This window comes from Scardinius erythrophthalmus (genome assembly GCF_964197995.2).
Source record: "Scardinius erythrophthalmus genome assembly, chromosome: 4".
Classification (NCBI taxonomy): domain Eukaryota; kingdom Metazoa; phylum Chordata; class Actinopteri; order Cypriniformes; family Leuciscidae; genus Scardinius; species Scardinius erythrophthalmus.
Genome location: NC_138224.1, coordinates 30,402,529 through 30,427,504, shown reverse-complemented (window position 1 = coordinate 30,427,504; position 24,976 = coordinate 30,402,529). Strand labels below are relative to the sequence as shown.

Genomic DNA, 24,976 nt, shown 5'->3' with positions numbered 1-24,976 from the left:
GCTTCTGGGTTTAGCCTGTCTGTTACCATTGATGGGGCATAATCTTCATCTGGGAAGATATCCTTGTTGTATAGGTATATGCCTGTAGCTCTGAAACCGGATGTAATGTTTGTGGGGGTCATTGTAGACATAATGCATTTTGGGGGCCTGAAAACGCAAACTGTTCAAATTCGTTATCATCTCAATGTAAACAACAAAAACGTGAATTTCTGAAAATGGTGACATCATGCGCAATCGTATTACGTGTTCAGCCTATAGGGGAATGGTGTTTCTTTACAAACTACTGGCCTGGCATGATAATGCAGCATTTTTTGTCATTTTCATGGATCCTTGTAAAAAATAATTTTGATAATGTTGTCTGTAGGTGAAAAAAAGCAAAGACAAAATGTTTCCATTTTTAGTACATCGTTGTCGTGTAAACACACCCTCAGTCACCTGAACACCCTCTGCAAATGATGTCACTTAGTTGCAATCGCCACCTGCATTCTCCGCTGCCTGCGAATCCACCCCACACTGCAGCTTCTGTCCGATTTAAGGCCCTTGAAGTTTTTCGCACGTTAAAAAATAAATACGACCTCACATTATGTCAATCACGCTTACACACTGCCTCTGAAACTTTTGTCTGTCATAAAAAAATTTGGATCGGGTTCGATTTTCTGCGTTTTTCACATCCGTAGCAAGCATTATGAATGGTGTTGTGACAATTCAGAGCCACCGAATCACGAATACGGAAAAAAAATGCATACGAAAATTTCAGACTCAGTGTGCAAGGACTTTTAGAATTACTTCCAGTGGAGTTCAAGAATCAATGCCTACTGTATAATATTTTTTGTCAATATATAATTATATGCTGTTTTAAGATTTTTAATCGCTGATACACAATAAATAAAAGTTATATTGATTTACAAACTGCTGCTCTTTTTGTTTAGACACTAAGTCATTATGGTTGTGGTATCTAACCAACTATGATACCACTCAGACAGAATAGTATTTATATTGTATTAGGTTTATTACATCTCTTACATGCTGTAACCACTGAAGTAGGACGTAGTTTATCATCTCTGTTTGCTTTACTTTATCACATTGAAAATGTGGCAGTGAAGGTGATGGTACAAGTACACTTTTTTATTTTTTATTTTATTGCAAGTTACAAAACATAGTAGCTTATACAAGGTAAAAGATCAATGACATATATACACATACAGAAGAGAGAAAGACAAACAGAACACAAAAAACAACAACAACAACAACAAAAAACAGCTAAATATAAATATATCGATATAGTGATGTATGCAGGTACATTGGTAAGTTTAAGCAATGGGATATTTTAGTGGTATAGATAGAGGCAATTTGAGACAATCATAGTAATAGTAATCATAGTAATAGTTGTGGTAGAAGTAGTATTCATACTAATAATAATAACAATAATAATAGTGGTAGTAGTAGTAACAACAATAATATTCATGATAATAATAGTAGGAGTATAGGGCCCTATAATTTCCGCGATCACGGAATCGCGGAATTGGCAAATTAACCCGGAATCTAGTGTTAACGCGGTATTTCACGGAATTTCACATATTTGGAATAAAATTCTGTTTTTGTGTGGGAGAAAAACATATGTCTGAGGAAAATGTAGACCGGGGGAAGCTAATCTGGGCGACACAATCCCTCCCGTCATTTCAGCTCCCCCTTCAAAACAATGAGAGAATGGCGAAGCGGCTCTCCACAGCTCATCTTTCGTCGGCGAAAAAGTTAAGAAACTTGACGCTAAGCCCTCAGTACCGAGCCGAGCAGTTCCCACGTGACTTTTATGTGTCAAGCGGACTCTTGTTTTGTAAGTTGTCAACATTCTGTTGACTGGAAGCGCAAAAATACATGCACTGACCACCTGTTATCCAAAAGCCATGTGAAGAACAAGGAGAAGTACAATGATAGCACTATTAAGGCCACCACGTCCCTACATACGTGCATTACTGCTGCTGCATTCAACTTGGCTGTTACATGATGACAAAGTCAACTTTAATTTCATAACTCAGGGAGTAGGCCCTTCTTGCTGTATTTTGCCTTGTTTTTGATGCACTTTAATGTACTGTATGGAAAAGATGATTCTTATAAGTACTTTATGTATAACTCTGAAGTACACTTAATAACTACACTGAGTAAAATGCCACACACAGATCACTGAAGTTTCTTTCCAGAATGAGTTTGCAAATGACGTTTTAGGTCTCTTTTATATGTGAAACTCGTCTCACACTGTTGACAGGTGAAAGGTTTCTCTCCAGTGTGAATTCTCATGTGCACCTCAAGGTTTGTTTTGTTTGAGCAAGTCTTTCCACAGTGAGGGCACATGAAAGCCTTTTCTCCGATGTGAGCTATTACATGATTCTTAAGGTGATTGCTGTCTGTGAAATTCCTTCCACACTGAGGACATATAAAACAGTTTTCTCTTGAGTGAATCCTCATGTGGTTTTTCAGGGTTACTTTACATCTCAAACTCTTTCCACACTGATCACATGTGAATGGCTTCTCTACAGTGTGAATCTTCATGTGGGAATTAATGTGTCCTTTATGTGTAAAACTCTTTCCACACTGAAGGCAGGTGTAAGGCTTCTCTCCATTGTGAATCCTCGTGTGAGTCTTAAGATTTTCTTTTCTTGAGAAGCTCTTCCCACACAGATTGCAGGCGAAAGAGTTTTCCCCAGAGTGAATTCTCATGTGGACACTAAGGTTTCCTTTTTGAGTGAAGCTCTTTCCACACAGTTTGCAGGTGTAAGGCTTCTCTCCATTGTGAATTCTCATGTGGACTTTAAAGCTTGCTTTTTGAGTGAAACTTTGTCCACACTGTCCACAAATTAAAGAACTTCCAGCTCTTTTACGTGAAGAAGTCATTTTTGTCTTTGAGCAACTAAAATATTTTTCCCTAGTAATGAAATCCTGATCTTTCTCATTCTGAATTTTCAGTTCAATTTCCTTCAGTTCTTGACTGTCCTCTTTCAGCTGCATCATATCTAAAGCAAAAACAAAACAAAACAAAAATATTAACCCTAATTTAATGGCACAAAGCAACATGCATAAAAAACAACATAAAAATGCATTAAAGCAGTGGTTATCAACCCTGGTCCTGGCGTCGTCCCTCCAACAGTGCACATTTCGGATGTCATTGCATGATGTGCAGATTAATTAATCAAATTAAATGGCAAATTAATCACACATCAACTTTGATGTTTTTTTTTTTTATGAAATGATTCTATGATAGTTCACATTAAAATGAAAATGTAGTAATTATTTACTCATTTACTCACACAAGGAGAAATCTTTAAAAATTGTTTATTTTGCTTGTCTATTAAATGGCAGTGAATGACGACTTTACAGAGCGTACAGAATTATTAGGCACGTTGCTTTTCTGATCATATTTTTTTTTCCAGGCACATTTTACCAATTCCAAACCATATTAATCTTAATAATTACTATTAATTTTGTATTTAATCATTTATAAGCGTTATTATCATCAATATAATTGTTCATGAAGGCTAGAAATGAAAAATGCCTTATATTCAGGTGTGCAGAATTATTAGGCACGTTTTCTTTTACATATAAAATAATCCAAAAAATAGATTTAACTAAGACTGAATAGTCAAAAATTATTAAATGCCCACGAGAAGGATGCAATACTAATGCAATACTAGAAATGGCAGTTAAGGCATGACCATTGGAAAGTGAAATACTCATTGGGTCAGCCAAAAACAGATGGAGAATAAAAGACACATTAACTGCAAAAGAACGAAGAATTAAGTGTGAAACCATCAGGAACCCTTTAGTCTTCAGCGCCACTATTTTCCAGAACTGCAACCTACCTGGAGTCTCCAGAAGTGCAAGGTGTCAGGATCTCAGACACTTGGGTTAGATAAAGAATCCTAAAAATGTACCCCCTCTTAATAAGAATCACAAGCTGAAGTGTAGTGAAATACATGAAAACTGTTTTTTTTTTGCTTGAATGGTGGTTTTATTGTTATTTTTAATAAAACAACAACAAAACAGTTCCAAATAGGCTCTTTTACATCTTGCTTTGAAACCAAATCTTCTGCCATCGTCTTGTCAGTCAGCTCACCTCACTCTTCTTTTCAGACAGCTCATCACTCTTGTTGCGTGATAAATGAAATCTGACTGACAGCTGCTGATCTGTGCTGTGACTCTCCTTCGGCTCACGCTGAATTGAGCAGACACATTCTGTTTTACCAATCAAACCAATCAAGCACACTACCCTGACTCCAAACCACTGTTGTATACATACGCTTCAGGAACATAGGTTATTTGAACTGAAGCCTGCACTGTGATCAAACAAAGTAGAATAGCACACTTCTCTGAGTCCACAAGACAGCAATACACAGTGTTTCCGCTACATTCATTCATTCACCAAAAATCATCCCGCCATGGCTACAGCTTCTCAGTGAGGTCCGATGTTGTGCATACTATTGTGTTATTGTTAAGCCCCACTAAAGGCATAAAAAACATTGTAAAGCACCATAAAGTTTTTGTGCACTATATTCCAAGACTTCTAAAGTCATTCAATAACATAATGTGAGGTAAAAATGAATATTTAAGTCATCAAGTTAAAGTTAATGGAAACTCATTCTCCATTCAGCATTCAAACAGCGTGTCACGATGGTTACGACAGTATCACGATGACACTTTCTCCAAGATCAATGTTCCCATTATTATACTTTATTTGTAGATAAAGGTCTATGCAGGGGTTTTGGCGGCCGCCAAAGCGAATTCTTGTCCCGCCAAAGTCTTATTTGATCGGTGAGCGATGTAGCATAGAATGACTGCTGCGCTTGACAGGGCGCATAAAAGAACGAGCAGAGACGGCACTCTCATCGTCTTCAAACTCCACGAGCGCCGTCTTGCTCCCTCTCCCTCGCGCATATTAATCAAAATCAATTGCCACAATAGTAAAGGTCGGAAGACTTAAGTTTCACGTGATGCATTCAGAGATTTTTTTCTCTGGGGTGTGAATTGTGCTACAAAAAAGTTGCCTTACCTTCTCTGAAAAGTGTTCCACACATTCAGCTGACATAAAAAAAACACTTTCAATAAACAAAAAAAAACCTATCCAGTGCTTTCTGTGTTGACACAAATCTTGTGCAATGTCCTAAACTGCCGAGATAATCACACAACGCGTGCCGTTGGCTACACGTCCACTAATGACACGTCTGATTCGCGAACTAATGACTCCTTTGAACCGATTCACTTTAATGAATGGTTAAAACAACAAGGGGGGCAGCGTTTCATATTATTTTGAAGTTTCCCCGGGCGCCGCCATTGGCTAGCAGACCATCACCTGCTGTTAGCATCCCATTGACTCCCATTCATTTTGGCGTCACTTTGACAGCGAATAACTTTACATCTGAGGCGTTTAAAGACTCCATTTGTCCATTATTTATTTCCAAAGGAACACGAAAATGTATAAAAGGCTCCATTACCTTGTATCTTACGTTATGGCCCCGTAGAAGCAGTTTTTGTAAAAATAGGCTAACGATTGCGTCATACCCACGCGACTCTCTGTCGCACAGTAGAGAGATTACCATATGAACAGGAGGAGAAGCTTGCGCGCAATCGGGGGAACGTGGAGGCAAAATGACAAAGTAATTAATCAGAATACTTAGCAAAGGTTTCTCCTGCTCCTATCTCATGGACACCTCCTACTCACACTCTCCATCTCTCTAAGATTCGGAAGGGAATGATTGAGATTTCGCTTGGCACAGCTACTAGAAGACAGACGGGTTGCTCACGTCACATCTACGTCGTCAAGCTCAGTTTGAGTCTGCGCAGTACGCTCGACCATCAGGAAGTTAGTGCTTCTAATTGACTTCACTTGTCTCCGTTGAATCCAATGGGGTCGCTGTGTCCAGTTTATATATACTGTCTTTGAAAACAACTGATCTGTCCAACATTGAACTCACGAGACGTATGAATCGGTGTATAGCAAACTGGTAACACTTTACAATAATGTTCCATTTATTAAACTCTAGTTAACTACTGTCCATTAGTTAACATTTACTATTAATAAACTGCACTTCTACAGCATTGTTAATGTTAATTGCAACATTTAGGCTACTAATAGCCTACATTATTGAAATCAAAAGTTGTATTTGTTAACATAGTGAATGCACTGTGAAGTAACATGAACAAACAATGAACAGCTGTATTTTTATTAACTAAGATTAATAAATACAGTAACAAATGAATTGCTCATGGTTAGTTCATGTTAGTTATTAGCCTAATACATTAACTAATGTTATTACATGGCGTGGCTGAATTCCAATGTAGAATGCGGTCTGTTATTTCTTGATAACAGACCGCCGCGAAGTATAACAGACCGTTGCCATGCAAAACAGCGCGTTGCTATGGACGCGGAACGGACTATTTGAGTACGCCACATCTAAATATTTTAGCCAAGTTTAGACTGGAGTAAGGTGAAAACAGAAAAAAAGGTGCAAAGCAAGTTGTTAGCTAGCTGCTAATTTTATTCAATTTTAGGCCTATATGGTAGAAAATTAGACTATTAGTCAAAAAACTTTTTAATGCTAATTTTGTTATTCTACTTTTTGATATTGATATGATTATATACCAAAATAATTCAGGTCTAGCAAAGAAGGACTTTATCTTACAAAGCTATGAAATCCAGTGGTAAAATCACAGCTTTTATTTAAAAAGAGGGAAAAAAAAGGATGACAGTGTCTGTCGGCCACCACCGAAGACCACTTTGACCCAGGAAAAACCCCGTCAATGGTTTGCATAAAATGACTTTAGCTTGCTGGAGTTTATTGTGCTTTCTAAATCATATTCCTTTCTCCCAGGTGTCTGTTAGACTACAGCACTGGAGTAGAGAGCACTATGAGTTGTTCTTCATGCACACTGACATTTAAAACTGTTAAAAGAAAAGGCTCAATAAACTGTTGCATAGATATAATACACTAAGTATCAAATATCTCTGTTTGTGCTTTGAACTTTTCAAAGCGAAGCGCTGCATGCTGTGATTTTGCGTTGCTTCAAGTGCATCATTCTGTGCACGGGATGCACATAATCACTTTGCCGCTCTAAATTGGAGCATTTCATATTATAATACTTAGGGGAGGTTTAAACACCTGGGGCAAGGGGCGTGGCCCATTGGAATATCACTAATGGGCGACGCCCCCTGTCCCTGGGGAAATGGGCCTGCCACCACAGCTGGAATTTTGTTTCCCATTTTGTGTGCCTTATGCATCAAGCATTGAGCCAATGGTCCGTGGGCATGAAGTCAGAGGCTGAGACTAGGGGTGACCAAGCCAGCTCCTTCGCATGTGAACTTGAGCGTGCTAGTTTTTTAGTCTATGGTTTGAAAGGGAAACGCACAGAGAATTTATACCATTCTATCACAATCACTTTCTCATTGTAATGGTATATATGGCGTGTATATTGGTGCTTCACATCTTGCACTTAATTTTATTTTTCATGATAGAAAATGATTACAGTCTTCACTGAGCATTTTCAAAGCCATAACGAGAAACAACTTTAAATAAAACATAGGTTTAGCCTACTGTTAAAAATGTGAACAAAATGCTGTATTAATATCATCAATGAATTTGAAAAAGAAATGTATATATATATATATATATATATATATATATATATATATATATATATATATATATATATATATATATAAGGAATATGACCGTCTCATATAACCCGATCATAGTCAGTAGTGTCGGACATTGCATTTGAGCTGAAACTGAAGAGTGAATGAACAGTCGGTAAACTGTAGCGTTTTGCTAGCTGGTTATTAAACTCAACCAAACGCGTCTTATATTTGAGATTAATCAGATACAGACCACATAAAAGTACAACTTACATCTGCACAAAAGGTGAATGAGGACATGGACTTGACCATGCTAGTCTGTTGTGTAGCTAACTCGTGAACGCGCTCTTCCTTTAACAGTGCACTGAAAAACTAAAGCACAGAATTTACAACATTCTATTACAATCGTGTTCTCATTATAATGTTATGCATATGATAGATTGGCGCTGCACATCTTGCACTTAACTGCATTTCAGGATCAAAGTGATTCCAGGCGTCACTGTAGTGTGCGCTTTCAAATCCAGTTTCACTTCATTTTGCAGGTCTGGAAGGCGTGCTGTCTCACACCAACCAATCAGACCTCAGGAACCACCCCAAATGCTGCAATAACCAATCAGAAAAAAATAAATAAATATATTTTTTAAAGTCAGGGCGATGCTGTCACAAACGAGTACTTGAGTGCCCATCCCTACACCCTAGTAATCCTGAAGACATTGCTTAGCTGATTCAGGTGTATTTAATTGGGGTCGGAGTTCAAATTTGCAGGACAGTGGCCCTCCAGGAGCATGTTTGGGCTCCCCTGCTCTAAGAGATGTAATAATACAGAAAGCATGCACAAATGCTGCCTTTATTAAATCACTTGAGATGTCAGACTCCAGTTCCATGACGGAGTTCTGCTCTTAAATCAGAACTTTTTGGTGATTTATTTACATTGTGTTTGCAATGTTAGTTATGATGAAAGCATTTGTGAGAGTGTAGAAACTAGAGTTGCGATACCAAGATCATTGATGCCATGTTAGCATTGAGGCTATTTACATGGTAAACACAAGGTTAATATCACAATCCATAAAATGTAAATTAATATCAGGGCCGGCGCTAGCCATTTGGGTGCCCTAAGCACAAATGCTTGGTGGTGTGGTGGTGTGTGTGATACTATGTTTGTTTCTGGCTCGCGCACAGCCTTCACTCAGACGCGCGTTTCAATCCGTTGTGGAGAGACTCTCTATTCGCTCCGGTACAATTAGAAAACAAAAAGCACAAAAAGTGTCCCTGCCTGATATACAACCACTAAAAAACATAATCGGTTTTGATGAGAAAAAAAAAAAAAAAAAAACTATATGAGTGCGGATTAGAACTCAGAACCTCTGACACGCTTGGCAAAAATTCTACCACTGGACCACTTAAATACACACATAGTTTTCGTCGGATCAACATATAATAGGCCTCATTGAACGACATGCTTTAGACATATTTTATTTGTTATTTATACTAGTACCCTATTGTGATGATTTTTCACGACCCAGATTTTTTGGTGCCCCCCCAAGCACTTGGTGCCCTACGCGCAGTGCGTGATGTGCGTGTGCGGAGCGCCGGCCCTGATTAATATACAAAAAACATTTCAACCTAACACAAGATAGAAAATCTAAAATACATTCGGGTGATAGGCTACATTATGAAATATTGCATGTAAACACGTTTCTGAAAAGCATTTTCTAGCAGTATCATAAAAATTACAATCCTACAGAATGTTTAACAGTCAAATGTTTCGACATGAGAGACATAAATGAAGAACTTCGCCTATCAATAAAAACCCATGTGTATGTCTTGAGTGACCCAGTCGGCAATATCATTGAATTCATGCACTTAACAGACTGTGATTGGTTACAGCGCTCAGCACTGCAACTTTTGATGCAATGGGAATAGGTCTAAATATGCTATAACCAACAACATTCATGGTTAGTTCAAGAGTTCGCCTGCCCTTTCAGTCTTAATAGTTAAAGGTAGACAAACTTGGCTTGCTTTCCTCGAAGGAGGCTCGAGCTATGAGCTAAACCCTAAAATATATTTACAAGGACAGCAATCTGGCAGTCAACTGAGAGTAGTTCAGCAATAAAAGTAGAACATACAAAATGCTTTTGTTAGCTGCATAATTAGGTGATAGAAATGAATGACTTTCATTGTTTTCAATTCAGAGGTTGATATTGGATTTAATGTTACACAAATTAAGTGTGTTAATATTTTTCCAAATTTAATGTTACGAATAATAATACGATTATTCAATAATACTAATGTTCAATGTGGAAGTAGGATCTTCTCATGTTCACTTGATGGCGGCGTTAGTATTTGTCTGGTCATGTGATCTCAATGTCTGTCCACATGAGGGACTCGCTCCATGCCAAATAAAACCACTTTAATTAGGACAGTCATATGACATTCTTGAAAAAAATTTCAGCTTAGAAAATGAAACCAACCTTTTTGAGTCTCAGTATTCTGAGTGAAACAAGATGTTTCTTCAATCTTCATGTCTTCACTCTCCTCTTTAATAACTGCCATCTTTATAATAGTGTGTCGCGTGGATCTCAGTCGTTTCACCAGGAGTTTTTCTGTGTGTTTAAGATGAGAATAATTAACAGAAAGAAAAATAAACCTCTGGGTGCATCTCAGTCAGCTCCCTAGTGCAGTAGTCAGTGCACTGGTGAGAGTCAGGGTGAAAGTTAATGTCTTTAAATTACCTTTTTTTTTTTTTTTGTAGTTGTAACACGTTTAGCCTATGTTCTCGTTGCATTTACAGTGTTTTGACCAGCAGGTCTAAGTTAGTCAGTGCTGCAGCGATTCGAATCAGTGAATCATTTTTCAAATCAATTAGTTCAGTTGACTCGGAGTTTTGAAAGCTCCGTTTCTCCCATCACAAATTATTTGCGATATAGGGAGAGAAATGAGACGCACCTTTTCTGTTACTCATGCACTTTACTGACAATAAATACCGTTCATTAATGTTAGAAAAAGCATTACAACGTTACTTTCAATAATAAATGATTAACTTTGCATCGCCTGTAAGAACTATGACATTGAACGATTTATATCGACAAAACTATCTAAATGTTTTAAAACACAAACCTTTCTTCAGCCGAATCACAACCAGATCATCTGTTCATTCATCTAATGATCGCGGCCCAGGCATATGACGTCACATCTCCAGACCAAAATAAAAGTCCTGTTCACATGCTATCTATCTATCTATCTATCTATCTATCTATCTATCTATCTATCTATCTATCTATCTATCTATCTATATATATATATATATATATATATATATATATATATATATATATATATAAATGTGTGTGTGTGTGTGTGTGTGTGTGTGTGTCACGTTAAGTCACATTTATTTATATAGTGCTTTTTACAATAAAAAATAATGCAACAAAGTTTGTTTCCAGAAGAAAATAGCGCCACAGTCCAGCTTAAGTAAGTTCAATGATGTTTAATTTTTGTTGTAAAAAAAAAGTTATTCATTTAGTTAATTTCAATAATATTGATGAATATTAAATTAAATGTTAAATTCATTTTCTTTGTGAAATACTTATTTAAATGCATGTTGTCAAATGATGTGCTGAAAATATTAAGAACTACTAATTAAAGAGTGAGATTTTTTTTACCCTGCTTAGGGGAAAAACTTTTATCAGATATCCTTGTATTACAATGCAAATAGTGACAAATATGTTTTTTTAAAAGGCTAAAAACAGTGTATGCATTTATATGGCGGAATTCATACATCACACATCTGTACTGAAACATACATGGCTAAATAAAATAAAAAGTAGGGCTGTACTGCCCTAGTCGATTAGTTGGTCGATACGTTCTGGTTCGACCAAAATTCTGATTGGTCGATTTTCTGCCGCGTTTATTTCATCAGTTTTGCCGCGCTGAGGCGCGCTCATTTCATCAGGTGGAAAGCACTAACTGCTAATGGGGGTGTTTTCAGAGTACCCTTGTTTCACTGTAACAGTCTGTCTTCAAAACACCCCCCTTGTTTTCACCTTTTTTGGATTAGTCCAACCCAAGAGAGAGCGTCGAGCATAGAAGGTTTGATGCTGAATATTATTTATTTAATTGTGAGAGCGTTTAATAGTCAGTCCTCTTCTAACATGTCAACAACAAAGAAATCGACAGTGTGGCAGCATTTTGTTAAAATTGATAACATGAAAAAGGTCGAATGCAAAGTTTGCAAGCAACAGTTTTCCACAGCTTGACGACAAACATGACATATCATCTAAAAGTGGTAACGTTAAGCTCACTTGTCTGCGTTAGCTTGCCCTGTCTGTTTTGAGTAGGCTATATGAACATATTAGAATTTGCATATTTCAATGTTTTAGTGTGATAACCTAACTTTTTTATTTTTTATTTGGAGCCTAATGCGCAATTGTGCTGTGCTGTTGGTGTGTTAGTTTTGAGCCTAGGATGCTTTATTTTTCAGTTATGCACTTTATTTCGTTTCTGCTCTTGATCTGGTTTGTTTAATAAATATTATTTTTTTATTAAAGTGGACGTGCCTTTTGTGTTTATTAAGAGTAAAAGCTTTAATTTAATATTAATAGTCTATTCGTGTCTCAGCTGCGACGCTGAGCTCATGTTCAGCCTCGCTCGGTGCGAGGACATGCACGGTGAAATGATAGCGTCTGACAGTTATAACTTATTATAACATATGACAAAAATAATTGTCTAAATTATGTTGCATATTCCTCAACAGTTCTTGTGATGATATCACTAGTTGACAACATAGTACTATTTTCGGAAATCATAAGCTATGATATTGCGCAGGTGCACATGATGCAGCGCCGTCAGAGCTGACAAACTCGAGTGTCAGACTCATTTCAGTGCAAAATAATTAGGTCAAAAACGATTTAATATACTGCAAATAGCCTACTAGTTGTTTATGTTTATTTATAATTCATTTAGGCGGACAACAAGGCTACCAAGTCCTGCGCACAGTGCGCATCTAATTAATTTAACGGGGTTTTTTTCTAACGTCATTTTTAGTCGATTTTAGTCGATTTCTAGTCGAAAATTTCAGGACTTCGGTCGACCAAGATTTTCTTTGGTTGAGTACAGCCCTAATAAAAAGTGAATGAAACACTTAAATTACACATTGGATCTCAATGAACAGACTATTCAAGTTGAAAAATTTTACTTACAGTTTAAACACTGTGTAATTTGTTGAGAACAAAATGATGTGACAATGGTCAATGGAAACCAAAATCATCATCATCTGTGGTGCTACTTGGGCAGCTTCAGATGCTCTGATACATAACATCCCAAAGGTTTTCAATTGGATTCGGGTCTGGGGAACGTGAGGGCCAGTCAATGGCTTCAATGACTTCATCTTTTATCCAGAAACTGCCTTCACACTCATGCACCAGGAGGAACCCAGAGCCCACTGCACCAGCGTACGGTCTGACAATGGCTCTGAGGATTTCGTCCCGGGACCTAAACAGCATATTATTGCTAGTATGTGGAGGTCTATGCAACCCTCCAAGGGTATTCCTCCCCAGACCGTCACTGACCCACTGTCAAACCTGTCATGCTGGATAATGTTGCATGCAGCATAATGTTCCCCGGCATCTCCAGACTCGTTCACATCTGTCACGTGCTCAGTGTGAACCTGCTCTCATCCGTGAAGAAAACAGGGCGCCACTGGCGGACTTGCAGATTCTGGTGTTCTCTGGCAAATGCCAATCGAGCTGCAGGGTCGCCACGGTGCTGGGCTGTGGTAAGTACGTCGGTAAGTACCTTTAAGTGAAACTTAATTAGACATTATTACAAAATGCATTTTTAAAAAGTGCACGTAAGTGTGTTTAGAAATATTGTCATCAAAGTGTACTTACTTTAAGTTAAAGCTGCAGTCTGCAGTTTTTCCTCTTTGTCGCCATCTCTGTTCGAAATCTGCAATTGCAGTTATACGCGGAATTATCAACTTTACGTGCGTTGTGCCTCGGCATGCCACAGCGTGGATGAATCCAATGTTTTGAGGAGAATGTGCGGTTGTCAATCACCACGCTGATGGTGTTGATACTGTCATTCGCAATCATAGATTCTACTTTTTGGAAGTATGACCAACATAAGAATGTCATAAGAATGTAATGTCAAACCGTGCAAATTATACTTTGTTCTCAAATTGTTAATGTTAACAACATCAGCATTGCATGACTACATTTAATGCCCTCTCGATATTTTTCCTTGTTTTCGCATGGGCCCGGTTGCAGTTTTTTTTTTCTCCGAAGTCTTTCGCAATTTACAACGGGTGAATCTCCAGTTGTCACTGGTGATTTTCGTTTGAACCTTTCTGGATCCGCCATCAAATTGATACGTTTAATTATATCAAGTGCTGTGAGAAAAGGCTATAAATCCACCTCACCATCCTCACACGCAATATAGCCTACTAGCCGAGACTCTTCTTTATGTGTACAGATGTGATGTAATGACGCAAAGAAATGCTCGAATTTCCCGCGGAAATCCACCAGTACCACTGGAATGAAATACATTATTACAAGCTGTGGGATTACAAATTTATTAAAATCTTTAATTTAGGTTTACATTGAATTTAGCATGTTAAGGTTAGGTATAAATTATTATTAGCAGAGTTTACTAGCAAAAGACTCAGTCCTGTTTTACTGAAACTCTTAATGGCTCTTGGAGTTTGTGTTTTAGCAAGAAAGTCCTGCCAGTTCTGTACTCGGGTCTCAGCATTTGAATAGATATGCTGAGTGGGTTAGGGTGGGCAGCACTCTCAGTCTAAAACAGGTTCTGAAACCTGTCTCATCACACAGTTTTGGTTCCTGCCCCTAAATGTATATAAACTGTAAGAGGACATTCACTTAGTCAGACTTGGTGACTGCAGCTACCAACAGCTCGTGTTTTCAATAAACAGTCCTTCTGAAGAAACAACCAAGTCTCCTGGTTTACAGTTTACAACAACTTGGTGCCATGACCCGGATGGAGAAAAAGGAAACTCAAAGAACTTCAAGCTCAAAGATCTGAATCTTGAAACTTCAAGCTCAACAAAAGATCTGACAAAGATTGCCAGACTAAATCTTTCCAGCTTCCTCCAGATTGAAAACTTCAAGCACCAAAAAGATCTCAAAGCCTGAATGAGTTCCAGACTGAATCTTGAAACTTCAAGCTCAAAGATCTCAACAAAGCTGACTGAGTTCCAGACGAATGTTTTCTGTAAAACCAACGATTCGGTGAGTTTCACTCTATTCAAAGAACCGCTACAGACCAGTATATGTGGTTTTCCTCTGCGCCGTCAGAGAAGAAGTTAACAAACAGCTGCAGGGTTTGGTTAACTAAGTTGATCCTCTAAAAAAGTTTTTTAGAGATGACAGATATCCTCTGCCAGTCAGGGAAGATTAACATTACAAGTTAATATTGTTTATCCTCTGCTTTGCCAGGGAAGATTAGCATTATCCTCTACATTGCTAGAGAAGGTTTATCCTCTGTAAAGATAGTGAAGATTTATCCTCTGCTTTACCAGGGACGGTTAGCATAATGTGCAAATATTTTGGTTTATCCTCTGGTTTTTTTTGTAGGCAGGGAGGTTAAGTGTGAAGTGTTGGTAATTTGGAAAGTTAACAATAGTTAAGCTGTGTTAACAAGTGTACCCTCTATTGTAGACAGTAGAGAGAAGTTTTAATGTTTTTGATTGTGTGGTAACAAAGAAATTCACAAAATGGTTAGAAGGAATGCTAGACTGATTCCAACAAATGAGAAAACTGGATTAGCTACACCTTTATGGTTAGATAAAGAATTCAAGTGTTTGTTATCAGAACACATGGACTCCATCGTGACTGAGAAAGTCAGATTGAATTTAACAAGGAAATTTGACATTGATGCAGACAAAGTATGGTCAATTGAAGATTGCAAGTAAGTGTTGGGTGCATGTATCAGGAAGAAAAATGTGAAAGGCATTATCTGTTGTCACAGAGAATTTAGCTTATCCATTGCACAAGAACAAGCTCAGTGTATTGCTAAGTTGAAAGATCAGAACAAACAATTGCAGACTCACGTGTCCTGTCTCAAGAAAAAGGTGGGCCATAACAAAGCCTCAACCAAATGTGATTTAGAAGACCAACAGTCAGATGAAAGCTATCCTGATTTACAGTCTTTTGATAGAATAGAGCAGTGGTTCCCAAACCTGTCCTGCCGGCACCCCAACACTGCACATTTTCTTTGTCTCCCTAATCAAACACATCTGATTCAACTCATCAGCTCATTAACCCATGTGATAATGAGCTGATGAGTTGAATCAGGTGTGTTTGATTAGGGAGACAAAGAAAACGTGCAGTGTTGGGGTGCCGGCAGGACAGGTTTGGGAACCACTGGAATAGAGGACAGTCAATGCAGATGTAAATACAGTTGAAGTGTGTGGAGCAAGACAAAAGGCTCAGGGAAAAGGTGTTGATACAGTTCCATTTGCAACCCCCATACTGCAGGTACAAGCAGTCAAAACATCTTTAGGTCCTAAAGATATTGAGAGAATTGCTGAAAGTTTGCCATCAGTGCAAATAAATTTTTCTGAGTTTAGGAGAGAGTTGTCCAAAAAGATGCGGCTCTATGAAATGTCTCTAGCTGAAATCACCCAGCTAATATCACAGATTTTGACTGAGTCAGAATTCAATGATTTTGAAAGTGCTGTAAACAATTCTGAGTTTCAAAATGCCAGAAAAGATGAATTGAGAGAGGGAGTTCTGAAAGTGTTAACGAACATTGTTGGACCGAACATGGACTGGTCAAAGATCACTAGTTTGGTACAGAAGAAGGGTGAAAATGTATTTGAGTACACAGAAAGATTTTGCCAGATCGCTGCAGCTTACAGCAGGATTGCTGACACTTCAGAGAAGGTGCTAGATCATAATGGTCCCCTAGTTCACGCATGGTTTCAGGGTCTTCTGTCAGAACATAAAAATGCTTTGCCTTACTTAGAATTAACATGGTCCAGTAGAACCCTACAAAACAACTTGGACAGGTTAGCTACTTGGGAAAGAGACTCTGATGTCAAGGCAAGAGTAAAAATTGCAGCAGCATCCTTTAAGGTCAACTCAGAGAATGAACAGAAACGCAAACGTCCTAAGAGAGAGGGCAGCTGTTATTACTGTGGTAAATCTGGACATTGGATGAATGAGTGTAGTGTTACGACCCTGCGTTCTACTTGCTCGCCTGCTGGTGGTGGGGTTTTTCCATGAGAGTGCAGGAGATTGCACACACCTGTTACCTGTTCACCACTTAATTATGGAGAGGATAAAACATTGGCCTCCACCACTCTTCTTCACTTCGTCCAGGGGATCGACACCCTCTGGAGAAGTCACTTGTTGCGAACCTTTATCTGTTTACAGCCCATATCAACCTTTTCTCCTCCCCATCTGGATTATGATTTTTCCCCTTTGATTTTGAACCCTAGACTTTGTTATATTAATTTATCTGTATTTTGAAGACTAATAAAATCTTGCAAGTCATTACTTAAGTGGACTTGTATACTTGATGTACGGTCGAAACGAGCTGGCCGTAACAGTAGGAAAAGCAAAAAGAACTTTAAAGAAGTTAACAAGGTTACTCAGCTTCTGCTCAGCTTGCTTGCTACTCTGAAACAGCCTCTCCCCTCATCATTAAACTCGTGGGGCAACTTGTTGAGGTGTTAACCATGTGGGCTGTGATTGCTTAATTTCCCCAGAAACAATAACAAAGATGAAAGACTGATTTTTGTTTAATAGACTGTCTCAGCCTTTCTTTGGGAGACATTAAGTAAGAATCACAGCCTTAAATGTTATACCACAGAATATTCCAGTCAGACACCCCTGTTATGATTTTCTATTAGGACTGATGTTTCACTGGAGAATGGAAATGTGGCAATTCATAATTGCATTATTTTGGAAATTTTCGTAAATTTATATAAATGTTATTGCATAAGGATAATTGCATTCTGCATAAGGTTACTGAAAAGCAACAATCAGGCAGGATATGCTGTTGCTTAGTACAATATGTTTCTGTCATCTGCTAACTTATTCACAGCACCTACAGGGACAGGATAGGACACACGGACAAGTGAGGTGCCCTGGGAAGAACTGAACGCAACAGGCTTCGGGGGTGAACCCAGGGTGAAGACATTACCTCATAGGCATTTCCCCATTTAGTCCATCCTTACCTCACTGTTCTTTAGGTGTCACTGGAATTAAGAAAATAGGGAAAGACGGAACAACAATAGCAAACTCTGAAAACGCTACAACCCTAGTGTTTAAACAAATAATGCTACAACCCTAGTGTTTGGACAAATACTGCTCTGTCGTCTTTTGTTTTCTTTCTTCCTCTGTGCAGATACCATTTGATGGCCATCCCGAGATCCATATGCAAAGACCTCCTCACCTGCATGTGAAGCCACAACCTCAAGAAAACAACCAGACCCACTGCCGAGCCAACCAGCACAGAAGAAAATACACAACGCAGAGACATACGAAACCTTCAGTCATCCATCGACATGATCAAGACTACAAGCCTGCACCATTACATGAATGCTGCACCGGGTTAATGTCAGGTTAACCAACAAGCAATCTTGATCTTTCAACAAAATTACACCAGATGACTGAAGACAATTCTTCATGGTTCGGAAACTTGATTGGTAAACCCTGGCTGTGGATTAAAGAAATAGCAATGTTGCTGTTATTTCTCCTACTGGCGTTCTACGTATGCTTCCACAGTATCAAGTGTTTCATTCAACAAATGGCTCACGGCTCAAGTGTGCGGCTTATGTGCGGCTCAAGATGTGCGGCTTCTTGTACGAGAAAATGACTGGTCCAACCATAAAAGAATATTACCCGTAAGAACTTCACGGACCCTAATTGCATGTTTGTTTCTGTGTCAACATGCAATTACAGATGAACAACACAGATCATGCTATGTGCCTGTAACTTACACAAGTTACAAGAATTAACTTTTAAGTGTCTAAATTTGTATTTTGTGAGAGTTTTTAAGAACTCTCAAAGGGGCAAATGTGGGATTACAAATTTATTAAAATGTTTCATTTAGGTTTACATTGAATTTAGCATGTTAAGGTTAGGTATAAATTATTATCAGCAGAGTTTTTTAGCAAAAGACTCCGGTCAGTCCTGTTTTACTGAAACTCTTAATGGCTCTTGGAGTTTGTGTTTTAGCAAGAAAGTCCTGCCAGTCTTGTACTCGGGTCTCAGCATTTGAATAGATATGCTGAGTGGGTTAGGGTGGGCAGCACTCTCAGTCTAAAACAGGTTCTGAAACCTGTCTCATCACACAGTTTTGGTTCCTGCCCCTAAATGTATATAAACTGTAAGAGAACATTCACTTAGTCAGACTTGGTGACTGCAGCTACCGACAGCTCGTGTTTTTAATAAACAATCCTGCTGAAGAAACAACCAAGTCTCCTGGGGCCTATACCATGAAGCCGGTTTAGGTGGCTAGCCAGCTATGTTTCAGTTTAGTTTCCGCCAACCCTGGATTTTAGGTACTATGAAAGTAGCTTGGCTTTAATCAGTGTTCGTTGCCATGGTATCTTACGCTGCACGGCTAACTTGCTCCAGGGCAGGTTATGTTCTGGATTCAAGATCTCAGACTGAAGTTTGACCAATCAGCTGAGAGCAAAGAAACATATAGCCTAGGTGACGTAACTTATTCCCAGTGTCTGTTACAATGACTTCACCTTTTCTTCCAAATCCGGTGGACATCTCAGCGCAAATTGTTTGACGAGCACTTCATAGAGAAAGAGTTTTTAGCCAGACAAAATCCCCTTGCTTTTCCTGATAGTTACTTGTATGAAAGATACAGATTTTCCGCGGAAGGAATGTCTTATCTTTGCGAACTTCTTGAGCCGCACATAAAGAATTTAACACGTCGAATTCATGCACTTACTGTACTGCAAATGGTATTGCGTTGCGTTTTTTTGCAAGTGGTACATACTTGCACGGTGGGTGACACACAGAAGCTAGGGGAAAACACGGTTTGTTGAACCATTCGCAAGGTGGTCTTCGCTCTGCAGGAGTGCATTGATAGTTTCATTAATAGTGTTCCCCGGACATTTATCGACCATGTCCTTAAAAGAGGGCTTTTATAAAATTGCCGGTAAGATATATTGATAGGGTGACATCACATGAACACTTTTTTTTTTGTCAAAAAGCAAATTTCACAAATGTACTATGCAATATAATACATATAGAATTATTTTAAATTTTTATTATTCTGTTAATCTTATGATAGGATTCCCTAGAGTCATTGCAACATGTATGCAGTCTATTGCTCCAATCTCCACTGCTCTAGGGGAACATGAGGCAGATTATGTTAATAGGAAGTCCTATCACAGCCTTAATGTTCAGGTAGAGATGATGTGAATATGTGAGATGATTATTTTCTGTGAGATGAATCTTTAAATTAATAGTAACATTAACATACATAACAGTGATCTACTAAACATTTCATCTGTTGTCATGAACGTATGATCACAAGTTTGGATGCCAAATGGCCTGGCTCAAGTGCTTGTCTCACAAATTTTCCGTGAGTCTGTGTTGTGTCAGCACAAAACACTGTTAATTTGAACTGAGAGAGAAAAACCTACACAATAACCCCCTATCATGACCCTCAGACAGGGCCACAGCACCGCTTCAATGTGACCCTCAGTAAAACCAGAGTGAAAAAGACGGAAAAGACGCTTCAGACTCAAATAGCGAGCGGAAGTTTATACTCGGTTGTGAGGTATCTGAAAAAATAGTTCATGTTATGTTGAAATCATACATTGCGCCGATATATTTGTTTTTAATCATCAACGAACACCACTAACCACTCTGTGAGTTGCACAGTTTTGAAAACGAACGTTAAGGGTTGTTTTAAGGACATGTTTGTGCATGCCCGTAGCCAGCCACTCTGAAGCGTCAACGGCAATTCTAGACGAGTCAAAGAGTCGAGTGTCACGGTTCATAAATTCATTGTTTCCTTTGTGTCTCGTGTAACTGTTGTTTTGTGTGTCTGGGTGTGTGAGAGTGGGCGTTACCACTCATTCCGGTTGATCAGCGATCCAGCTGATCTCATTCATCGCTCCAGCTGCAGCTCATTCACGCACCTTTTAAAACCTCACCGCACTTTCCTCTCATTGTCAGATCGTTGTTTGATGTCTCCCGTGTGTGATCCTGTTCCCGTCGACGTTCCTGTTCGTGTTCCCGTTCCTGTTTCTTGTTCACCTGGATTTCGTCTTCACTTGGGTCATCACGTCTGCATCACTTCACTTCACGGACACTTCGCTGACCATCCAGTCCCTGTGTCATCAGCTGCTCACCCACTACCGGACTTTCACTTCTCTCATCAATAAACATACTGAGTTTGTACTTGCATTATTGCTTCTGTCTTTTGTGACCATGACAGAACGATCTGACCATGCAATGGAAGCAGCAAGTAACCCATCATCACTCGAGACATTTGTCAGTACCAGCATACAGCGAATGGATCATCAGGAAAAGAATCTCAACGACACAGCAAGAGCAGTTCAAGCGCTGGTGACACAGGTGTCCGAGCTCACCCAGCAACTACAACTCCTGCGAAGTCCCGCTGCGCCACCCACACCGGCCGTTCCCCCCACACCACCGGAGAATGCTTCCCAGTCAGAGCCACGCCTTCCCGTACCTGAGTCTTATGCAGGTGAGCCGAATTTTTGCAGGGCATTTTTGACTCGTTGTTCAATGCATTTCTCACTGCAACCTAGAACCTTCTCCAGCGAATCGGCCAAGGTGGCATTTGTGCTCACGCTCTTGACTGGGAAGGCAGCACTTTGGGGAACGGCGGTGTGGGAGAATCAAGACCCATGCTGCACCTCGTTCCAGACACTCTCCGCCGAGATGAAGAGGGTCTTCGACCGTGCCAGCACCGGGAGAGAGGCGGCCCGCATCTTAGCGGAGCTCAAACAAGGAAAGAGGTCAGTCTCTGACTATTCTATTGAATTCAGGACTCTGGCGGTAGAGTGTCAATGGAACGAGGAGGCGCAGTGGGACATGTTCCTGCATGGGCTGGCTGACCGCATCCAGAAGGAGATCTACGCCCTGGACCTGCCCACGTCCCTCAATGGACTTATAGAACTGGCACTTCGAGTAGACGCACATCTATCCCGCGTCGAACGACGGAGATTGCCTGGTTGAATGGCGGAAGGAGCCGAGTATCACCGGTCCAGCGGCGGGGATGCGGTCAGCCCCGTCTACGATCACGAGCCCATGCATGTCGGGCGGGCTCGGCTTACTCTGGAGGAGAAGGAGAGGCGGAGATCCCAAGGGCTCTGCCTGTACTGCGGGGCGTCAGGACATTTCGCTTTCAGCTGTCCGGTAAAAGGGCAGGCCTGGCAGTAAATATGAGGCTACTGTCGGGTGGGATCTCCGCCGAGAAGACCTCATCTACATCTACGCTCCTCCCAGTAAGACTAAGATGGTCAGCCCACGAGCACGACTGTCAAGCACTGGTGGATTCCGTGGCCGAAGGTAACTTTATGGACTACTCTTTTGCACACAGATTCCAAGTTCCCCTCCATCCACTCACTCGCAAGATTGAAGTTCACGCACTGAACGAGCAAGACCTACCTAACATTTCACTCACCACCGGACCTGTCACGCTCGTCACATCAGGCAACCACACTGAAACCCTGTCATTCTACATACTGGACTCCCCTCTCGCACCCATTGTCCTAGGTCATCCCTGGCTCATCAACCACAACCCCAAGATAGACTGGCAGCAGCGTACAGTGTTGGAATGGAGTACTAAATGTCATGAGTCCTGTCTTGTCTCTGCTTGTCCGTCTGTTTCTGTCTCTGTGCTTCAGGAGGAGGCAGTGGATTTATCTAACATGCCCGCGGAGTACCTGGACCTGAAGGAAGTGTTCAGTAAGTCTCAGAGGTTGCTAGAGAATAAGCTTTTTGTCAAGGCGGAGAAATGCGATTTTCATGCACAGTCTGTTTCTTTTCTAGGTTACATTGTGTCGTCTGAGGGAATACGGATGGATCCTGAGAAGGTTAAGGCTGTGGTGGAATGGCCAACCCCAGATTCCCGTAAGGCACTACAGCGGTTTCTGGGGTTCGCCAATTTCTACCGGCGGTTCATTCGCAACTTCAGCCAACTAGCCTCGCCTCTGACTGCCTTGACCTCCCCCAGAACTACGTTCAGGTGGTCAGACGCAGCTGAGGCTGCGTTTGCCAAACTTAAGAGTCGCTTTGTTTCGGCTCCCATCCTGATTACCCCTGATCCATCACGTCAGTTTGTGGTGGAGGTTGATTCGTCAGAGGTGGGGGTAGGTGCAGTGATCTCTCAGCGTTCTCCCACAGACGATAGAATGCACCCATGCACGTTTTTGTCCCATCGTTTGTCTCCTGCCGAATGCAATTATGACATTGGTAACAGAGAATTGTTGGCGGTCAAGTTAGCGTTGGAAGAATGGCGCCACTGGTTAGAAGGGTCGGGGGTACCTTTTATCGTCTGGACAGACCACAAGAATTTGGAATACATTAAGACTGCCAAAAGATTGAACTCCAGGCAGGCTCGGTGGGCACTTTTTTTCGGACGTTTTGATTTTACACTCTTGTACTGCCCGGGTTCCAAAAACATCAAACCCGACTCTTTATCGCGCATTTTTGACCGTTCCGAACGCCTGGCTACTCCCGAGTGCATTTTACCCGAGAATCTATTTGTCGACCTCCAGATGGGTTACTCCAACCGCTGCCTGTCCCTTCGAGACCCTGGTCCCACATTTCGCTAGATTTTGTCACCGCCCTCCCACCCTCCCAGGGTGACACGGTAGTTTTGACCGTGGTGGACCGGTTCTCGAAGGCGGCCCATTTTATTCCCTTGCCCAAATTACCCTCAGCCAAGGAGACAGCGTTGACCGTCGTTAATCACGTCTTTCGCTTACATGGCCTCCCGACAGACGTGGTTTCCGACAGAGGACCCCAATGTGTGCGACTGTCAGTCTGTCCTCAGGGTTTCATCCCCAGAGCAATGGTCAAACTGAGAGAGCCAACCAAGATTTGGAGAGAACGTTGCGATGTCTGGTTTCCAAGAATCCTTCCTCTTGGAGTCAGCAATTGTCTATGGTGGAGTACGCACACAATACGTTGCCAGTGTCATCTACGGGCCTATCTCCGTTTGTGTGTAGTGTAGGTTTACCAGCCACCAATTTTTCCTAGTCTGGAATCTGAAGTCGCGGTCCCCTCCGCTCACGCCTTCGTCCAGAGGTGTCATCGCACTTGGACTAGAGCCCGTGAGACTCTACTCCAGGTGGGAGCGCGCACCAAGGCCAAAGCCGATCGCCACCGGTCTAGGCCTCCCGTATACGTCGCTGGTCAAAAAGTTTGGCTTTCTACTAAGAACATTCCTCTCCGCTCCGTTTCTAATAAACTTGCTCCTAAATTTATTGGCCCGTTCACTGTCACCAAGATCATTAGTCTGGTGGCAGTCCGCCTCAACCTTCCTCCAGTGTACAGGAGAATTCATCCCGTGTTTCATGTATCCAAAGTTAAGCCCGTGTTTTATTCTCGAATTAATCCGCCAGCCCCAGTTCCCCCACCGCCGCGACTCGTAGACGGGGAACCCACATATTCAGTAAATCGTATTCTGGACACAAGGCAGAGAGGACTCGGAGTCCAGTACTTGGTGGACTGGGAAGGTTACGGTCCGGAGGAGAGAAGTTGGGTACCTGCCAGAGACATCCTGGATCACTCCCTTATTGATGATTACAATCGGCAGGTAAGGGAGTCTGGGGACACCAGGAGGCGTTCCTAGGAGGGGGGGTACTGTCACGGTTCATAAATTCATTGTTTCCTTCGTGTCTCGTGTAACTGTTGTTTTGTGTGTCTGGGTGTGTGAGAGTGGGCGTTACCACTCATTCCGGTTGATCAGCGATCCAGCTGATCTCATTCATCGCTCCAGCTGCAGCTCATTCACGCACCTTTTAAAACCTCACCGCACTTTCCTCTCATTGTCAGATCGTTGTTTAATGTCTCCTGTGTGTGATCCTGTTCCCGTCGACGTTCCTGTTCGTGTTCCCGTTCCTGTTTCTTGTTCACCTGGATTTCGTCTTCACTTGGGTCATCACGTCTGCATCACTTCACTTCACGGACACTTCGCTGACCATCCAGTCCCTGTGTCATCAGCTGCTCACCCACTACCGGACTTTCACTTCTCTCATCAATAAACATACTGAGTTTTTACTTGCATTATTGCTTCTGTCTTTTGTGACCATGACATCGAGACAGAACCCATCGTCAACATTTCTGTGTCCACCACTCTAGTTCACCCGAAACAAACCAGAAA

General features: G+C 40.8%; 1 protein-coding gene and 1 long non-coding RNA gene across 3 annotated transcripts in view; one reads left to right on the top strand and one right to left on the bottom strand.

The window, feature by feature from the left end:
* Positions 1–1,105: 1,105 nt before the first annotated feature.
* Positions 1,106–10,823, bottom strand: LOC308689114 (uncharacterized protein). Of its 2 annotated transcripts, XR_014029954.1 has the most exons (5): positions 10,739–10,823; positions 10,093–10,224; positions 8,088–8,221; positions 7,895–7,993; positions 1,106–3,008 (listed from the first exon to the last, which is right to left on the bottom strand). XR_014029954.1 is itself a non-coding variant. In XM_081362674.1 (3 exons), exons 2-3 carry the CDS (start codon positions 10,172–10,174, stop codon positions 2,179–2,181), a joined length of 912 nt encoding a protein of 303 aa, XP_081218800.1. In that variant the 5' UTR covers positions 10,175–10,224; positions 10,739–10,800; the 3' UTR covers positions 1,109–2,178. The 2 variants fall into 2 exon arrangements, 1 of the variants encoding a protein (XP_081218800.1); XM_081362674.1 differs by lacking the exons at positions 7,895–7,993; positions 8,088–8,221 and having other exon boundaries at positions 1,109–3,008; positions 10,739–10,800.
* Positions 10,824–11,036: 213 nt separating this feature from the next.
* The window catches only part of LOC308690179, a 1,067,189-nt gene continuing 1,053,249 nt past the window's right edge, over positions 11,037–24,976 (top strand). The window contains exon 1 of the long non-coding RNA XR_014030123.1: positions 11,037–11,073. This is a non-coding gene — a long non-coding RNA (uncharacterized lncRNA). The remainder of the gene's footprint in view (positions 11,074–24,976) is intronic.